Source organism: Ovis canadensis, chromosome 3 (genome assembly GCF_042477335.2).
Source record: "Ovis canadensis isolate MfBH-ARS-UI-01 breed Bighorn chromosome 3, ARS-UI_OviCan_v2, whole genome shotgun sequence".
Classification (NCBI taxonomy): Eukaryota; Metazoa; Chordata; class Mammalia; order Artiodactyla; family Bovidae; genus Ovis; species Ovis canadensis.
Genome location: NC_091247.1, coordinates 12938793 through 12945733, shown reverse-complemented (window position 1 = coordinate 12945733; position 6941 = coordinate 12938793). Strand labels below are relative to the sequence as shown.

At 45.4% G+C, this 6941-nt stretch overlaps 2 protein-coding genes across 2 annotated transcripts; both read left to right on the top strand.

Moving 5' to 3' along the window:
• Positions 1-1619: 1619 nt before the first annotated feature.
• Positions 1620-2582, top strand: OR5C1 (olfactory receptor family 5 subfamily C member 1). Its single transcript, XM_069586253.1, has one exon. It carries the CDS (start codon positions 1620-1622, stop codon positions 2580-2582), a length of 963 nt encoding a protein of 320 aa, XP_069442354.1.
• A 1248-nt stretch (positions 2583-3830) lies between these two features.
• LOC138436633 (chromobox protein homolog 1) lies at positions 3831-5759 on the top strand. The gene has a single exon (XM_069582523.1). The coding sequence runs from the start codon at positions 4043-4045 to the stop codon at positions 4598-4600; it is 558 nt and encodes a 185-aa protein (XP_069438624.1). The 5' UTR covers positions 3831-4042; the 3' UTR covers positions 4601-5759.
• The last annotated feature ends 1182 nt before the right edge of the window (positions 5760-6941 follow it).

Sequence of the window (6941 nt, the reverse complement as noted above, 5' to 3'; positions counted from 1 at the left end):
AACACAAAAACTGGAAATGGGTTCTTAGCAAAGGGAACACATGAAAAGGCACAGGAGTGTAAACAGTATATTTTCTGGAAACTGCACTACTTCTGGTTGCCTTGAAGTTACTTCATTTCAATATCAGGGTTAGTTATCAATAAACTGATCCTTCAGTAAATATCTGCCATATGCCAGGCTTTGTGTGAGATGTTTTACATGCTTTATTCCATTGAATCCCTGCAGCATTTTTTCCTCATTACACAGAGAGAAAACTGAGGCTCGGGGTGGTGAAGAGTCCAGCCCTGGAATATATTCAAGTCTTCTATTCTTTCCACTCCCTGTCGTCTCCCCCAGATGCCAGCCACTGCTGCCCTCTCCTGTCCCAGGTTTTACTCCAATGGAAGGATGTCCTCTCAGCAAACCTAGCTAGCTACCCTTTGGATCAGGAAACTGCCCATTTCACTGCCTCTTTTTCTCCTTGGGAAACTGGAGAGGAAAATGCATATAGAGTCACGGAGTTTTCAATCCTTGTCCAGACACTAACTATGATCCTATTCATCATCCATGCATTTAATAAATTCAGGCATACTTCATAGATATTGTGGGTTTGGTTGCAGACAAGCACAATAATAGAGTCAAGATATAGCAATAAAGAAAATCACCCCGAAGTTTTGGTTTCCCAGGGCATATAAAAGTTATGTTGACACTATAGTCTATTAAGTGTGCAATAGCATTATGTCTAACAAAGCAATGTACATACCTTAATTTTAAAACATTTTATTGCTAAAAAATGCTACCCATCACCTAAGCCTTCAGTGAATCATAGGAGTAACATCCAAGATCTCTAATCACAGATCATCATAACACCTATAATAATCATGAAAAATCTGAAATATTGTAAGAATTACCAAAATGTGACACAGGGACACAAAGTGAGCAAATGCTGTTGGAAAAATTGTGCTGCAAACCTTCTATTTGTTTTTAAGAAAAACAAAAAACCACCATCTGTGAAGCATGATAAAGTGCAATAAAATGAAGTGTGCCTTTATTTATTGAGCAATTATTATGTGCCCAGCAATGTTCTCAGTACTGTGGACTCAAAATTGAGTAAGCCAGGCAAGTGTCCCATTCTCATGGAGGTTAAGTAGTAGCGTGTGTGTGATAAGTTGCTTCAAGTCATGTCCATCTCTTTGCGATCCTATGGACTATAGCCAGCCAGGCTCCTCTGTCCATGGGGTTCTCCAGGCAAGAATACTGGAGTGGGTTGCCATGCCCTCCTCCAGGGATCATCCCTACCCTAGAGATTGAACCCTCATCACTTAAGTCTCCTGTATTGGCAGACAGGTTCTTTACAGCTGAGCTACCTGGAAAGTGGCAAGGACTTAGCACTAAAGAAGCAATTTTAAAATTACCTCTTTATATAAATTTTTTAAATTTATATATTTTTAATTGAAGGATTCTTTTAAACACAGGTTTTGAGAAGTGCTGTGGCTTGTCCACACACATCACACTTTAATTACACAGTTAAGACTCACCCAAATCTGTTCCCAGTACAAAGTAGGTTCTGGCTGGTCATGGTCCTGACTTTTTCCTCACCTCCCTCCTGCTTTGTCTCTCCTCAGACTCTGTCCTGCAAAATGACACCTGAGAACTTCACCTGGGCCTGGGGTGCCCCTGCTGAGTTCATCCTCCTGGGCATCACGGACCGCTGGGACCTGCGCCTGACCCTCTTCCTCATCTTCCTGCCCGTCTACCTGGTGAGCTTGCTGGGAAACGCAGGCATGGTGCTGCTGATCCACGTAGACGCCCAGCTCCACACACCCATGTACTTCTTCCTGGCCAACCTCTCCCTGCTAGATGCCTGCTATTCCTCAGCCATCGGCCCCAAGATGCTTGTGGACCAACTGTTGCCTCGCGCCAGCATCCCTTACGCAGCCTGTGTCCTCCAAATGTTCCTGTTTGCAGGGCTGGCCGATGCCGAGTGTTGCCTGCTGGCAGCCATGGCCTATGACCGCTACGTGGCCATCGGAAACCCTCTTCTCTACACGACGGCCATGTCCCGGCGTCTGTGCCTGGTCTTGCTGGGAGCCTCCGGCCTGGGCGGGGCAGTGAGCGCCATGGTCCACACGACCTTCACCTTCCACCTGAGCTTCTGCGGCTCCCGGGAGGTGAACAGCTTCTTCTGCGATATTCCCCCCCTGCTGGCCATTTCCTGCAACGACACCAGTCTCAATGAACTCCTCCTCTTCGCCGTCTGTGGCTTCATCCAGACAGCCACCGTGTCGGCCATCGCCGTGTCCTACGGGTTCATCGCCGGCGCTGTGATCCGCATGCGCTCGGCCGCGAGCCGGTGGCGAGCAGCCTCGACCTGCGGCTCCCACCTCACGGCTGTGGCCATGCTGTACGGGACACTCATCTTCATGTACCTGCGTCCCAGCTCCAGCTACGCCCTGGACACGGACAAGATGGCCTCCGTGTTCTACACCCTTGTCATCCCAGCTCTCAACCCACTCATCTACAGCCTCCGCAACAAAGAGGTCAAGGAGGCGCTCAGAAGGACTTGGAGCCGATGCTGCGGTCCATGGTGGAGGCACCAGTGAAAGGGCTGCAGGCTGGCCTTAGGAATGACTCTGGAGGGATGAGGTGGGCTCTTCCCCGCCCCTGGCACGGGCTGGGTGTCCCTTGTCCTTGTTTGAGGTGGAAGAAAGGGGAGAAACTGAGGTTTACAGACAGGAGACCGGAACCTGGGGTACTCTAGACCCAGCCAGAACCAAGATCAAGTGAATTTGCTGTTGAGTTCACCTTAGGTTCCTCCATGTTCAAAGCAGGTTACCAGGTGCAGTAACTAGGTTTATTTGCCACTTGAATTTCCAAGAGGCTGATACCCAGAAACACCAGATAAGGGCTGTGCTGGCTGCAAGTGTTCTAGATCCTTGCTTTTCTAAGGTTCTTTGTGACCAATGAGTCATACTACTCACTTTGAGCCCAAGAGTGCAACTTCAGAACCCACTTATGCCAAAGACTGGGATAGAATCCAGGCAGGCAAATATCTTTCCCTATGAAGCCACATATTCCATCTCTCAGGATAACAGAGAACACACATGATCTCATTGCTAAAATCCCACAGTTGTGTGAAAATTCGACCAAGATTAGGTTACTTCGGGGCTGTGACAGAGATTAGGAAAGGGTCAGAATTATGGTTGTAGTTAGAATAGGGTTCACGTTATGGCTAAGACTGAGGTTAGAGTTAGGGTAAAGCCAGAGTTAGGTTCAGAATTTAAAAGCAATTGGACAAATTTAGGACTGAATTAAAATTATGTAAATTGTTCAATTTGGATTGATTTTAATGAATAGTAGATTTGGGGAAAATATAGGAGTCAGGGTTCAAATAAATTTGAGCTCTTCTTAGAAATATTAGAACTAACATATACACACTACTGTATATAAAACAGAACACCAACAAGGAGCACAGGAACTATACTTACTATTTTGTAAGAGGGACTTCCCTGCTTCCACTGCATGGGGCACGGATTTGATCCCTGATTTGGGAAACTAAAGATCCCACATGCTGTGTGGCGTAGCAAAAAAATAAGTTAAATAAAATAGAGAAGTTTAAAAATATTTTTCTTATAACCTATAAAGGGAAAGAATCTGCAAAAGTATTCTTGTCTGGAGAATTCCATGGACAGAGAAGCCTGGCAGTCTATAGTCCATGGGGCAGCAAAGAGCTGGACATGACTGAGCAACTAACAATTAATTAATGACTGAATCACTTTGCTGTACACCTGAAACTACCATAACATTGTAAATAAACTATACTTCAGTTTTTAAAAGTGAAATAGCTTTTGTTCGTCTGAGGGGAGGGCCGTTGGCAGGGGCCTGCGGTACGCCGCTTCAGTGAGGGGGCTCGACAGTGGTCACCCGGCTTGTTGCTTTTCTGGTCGCCACTCCCCCGGCCGGCCGGACAAGACCCGCCAGTAGCGCGGCACCGATTCCTCTCGGGCTTGTGGGCGCTGCTCTGAGCGGCGTCATCCTTTATACCAGAAAGCTGGCGGGCACTATGGGGAAAAAACAAAACAAGAAGAAAGTGGAGGAGGTGCTAGAAGAAGAGGAAGAAGAATATGTGGTGGAAAAAGTTCTAGACCGTCGAGTGGTAAAGGGCAAAGTGGAGTATCTCCTAAAGTGGAAGGGCTTCTCAGATGAGGATAACACATGGGAACCAGAAGAGAACCTGGATTGCCCTGATCTCATTGCTGAGTTTCTGCAGTCACAGAAAACAGCACACGAGACAGATAAATCAGAGGGAGGCAAGCGCAAAGCTGATTCTGATTCAGAAGATAAGGGGGAGGAGAGCAAACCAAAGAAGAAGAAAGAAGAGTCAGAAAAGCCACGAGGCTTTGCCCGGGGTTTGGAACCAGAGCGGATTATTGGAGCTACGGACTCCAGTGGAGAACTCATGTTCCTAATGAAATGGAAGAACTCTGATGAGGCTGATCTGGTCCCTGCCAAGGAAGCCAATGTCAAGTGCCCACAGGTTGTCATATCCTTCTATGAGGAAAGGCTGACGTGGCATTCTTACCCCTCAGAGGATGATGACAAAAAAGATGATAAGAATTAACTTTCTTGAATACCAGCCCCTGTCACATCTGACTGTGGGTTTCAAGTGGGGAAAGAAGGAGTTCTCCTTGTCTTGACACCATGAAGGTGGCTTGAGAAGATGTCCTTTGAAGAGCCAGTATATTTTCTGTGCCCTACAGCAGCCCAGGGCTTCAAAGCCGCTCCATGCTGTACAGTTTGCACACCCATCCCGGTGGAGGGGAAGGAGGGTCAGTGTTTCAAGGCATCCCGTTCTGAACTTTGCTGGAAAAAAAAAGCAAAGGGCCTTCTATGAAGGACAAAACGTAGAATGGGACGTGGGAGAGCAAGAGATACTGTAGATCTTCAAAGAGCATCTCCACAACCCACACAGCCTTCTTCCCAATAGTGTTAACTCTGCATTTTTACAGCGTAGCATGTGTGTAGTTTTTGGCTATTACTGGTGTATTATTTGGGGTGGGTGGGGTGGGGTGGGAAAGAAGGGAGATGGGTTAGGATCATTTTTGTTAAAATTTGGGGAAACGGTGAAACAAAGGAAAGAACAACTAATGATGATTGGGTTCAGTGTCCAGAATATTGTATCCTTTCAAAAAATGTCATTGGCAACCTAAATGAGGACTGTGAGAGACTGTTTAAAAGCTGTGAATGCCTGAAACTTAGAAGCCAAGGTATTCCCCTGCCTGAGCTTAATGCTGTTCCCAACAAAGGAATAAGAAGCTACCAAAGCTGCCATTTGGGAGATGGAAACTGGTTGAGGAGGAAAAGTCTTATTGGAGTGTATACACAGGCAGATCATTCTGTCTTAGAGGTGCTACTCATGAAACTGACAAGAAGACCCTTTCTTTTCCTATTGTGAAGTTACAAATATCAGCTTCTCCATCCAAGCCACTGGTGAAGTATTTAGGGAAGGGCAGAGAGTGGTATAGGAGGTAAGTGAGTAGGGAAAGACAAGGGCCGGTGCTCATAGGGTGGAAAACTCTTGGAGCCTCTGTTTTTTGAACTTTGAAACCATTGGTGGCAGGGTTCAGTCACTGACAGCACAAGTTCAAGAGTTGAATGATTTCAAAAGCCCTGGTCTCAGGAGAAGATAAATTTTCATACTGGGGCAGTGGTTCACTTTAAAACAAAACAATTTTTTTAATCCTAAGAATTAACTAAAATCCAAAACGCTGTCTTGAGTCGTGAGATCCATCAGTTGTTGACATCGTCTTGATCTGCATCTAGAACTCCATTGTAATTTTTAGGCGTGTGTTAGGTTTTTGTGAAAACTTTTGTTTAAATGTAAACTTCATATCAACACTGTCAGTTTTTTGTCTTAATAAAACTATATAGATTTAAAAAAATAAAAAATAAAAAAAAATAAAAGTGAAATATTAAAACTCTTTTATTGCTAGTGTTAGAGGGAAAGACTACTTAAGATTAGAATTCAGGTTTTATTCCCACTGGTAGATTAAATTTAGGTTAGAGCTTAGTTCGTGTTATAGCTCTGTTAAATTTAAATTAAGCTAGCATGTGAATAATGTTCGTGACAAGTTTAAGTCACAATCTAGTTATTATTACAGTTAGCCTAGGTTCAGAACTAGATGAGAATTAGGCATAAGAAGGAGAGTATTTTGAGTATCAAACTGACATGTTTGGGGTGACTTCAATTTGAGATATATTTAGGGTTACAGAAATGGATAATGTTCCTTAAAACATAAGAGTAGGAGCTAACTATCGGTGGATTTAAGTTTCATTGAGAGTTATGAGCTTGCTTAGACAGGCACATGGTCAGGTACGGTAGACTGCTTTGTGTTAAGACTATAACATCTAAAGACAGAGTCGGGTTAGGAGAGGGAATGCCATCACCTCTTGGGCAAAGGCAACCACAGTGCTCCAAGCCTTAGGTCATTCTGGGCCCTTCAGATCCAGCACTCTTGAGATTTTTATCTACCCAGAGTTTATACTTTTGACAGATTTTCTTCATCTAATTAAGTTATACATGAGCAAGGCCCAAGGCACGGCATTCTGCTGGGAAGCCCCTCTATGCAGGAGCAGGACAGGAGTGGACCCCCGAGGTTATAGTAGGTGCTTCCAAGGAGAGATGGAGCCTGGCCAGAGTAGATGTCAGCTACTGTCTGTTCCCCTTTCCAGTCCTCCCCGATTATGGTTGAGATGAGGCCAGGGGTGGCTCAAGCAATGCTTCATTGTCGCCCCCATATAGCCGCCCCATGGAGTGTGTTCTTGGGCTTCAGCCAGGGGCTGGTCTCACCACTCCAGTTTCCTTTCAAGGAGAAATCAGCTGCTGGAACTTAGACTTCAGGAAGGCTGGAGGTTCATCCCAGCTCCCTGGGGAGGTGATACCCCCTGATACCAGAACCATG

Coding starts and splice junctions, on each gene's coding strand:
- OR5C1 (XM_069586253.1), top strand. CDS start 1,620: ATGACACCTGAGAACTTCACCTGGGCCTGGGGTGCCCCTGCTGAGTTC.
- LOC138436633 (XM_069582523.1), top strand. CDS start 4,043: ATGGGGAAAAAACAAAACAAGAAGAAAGTGGAGGAGGTGCTAGAAGAA.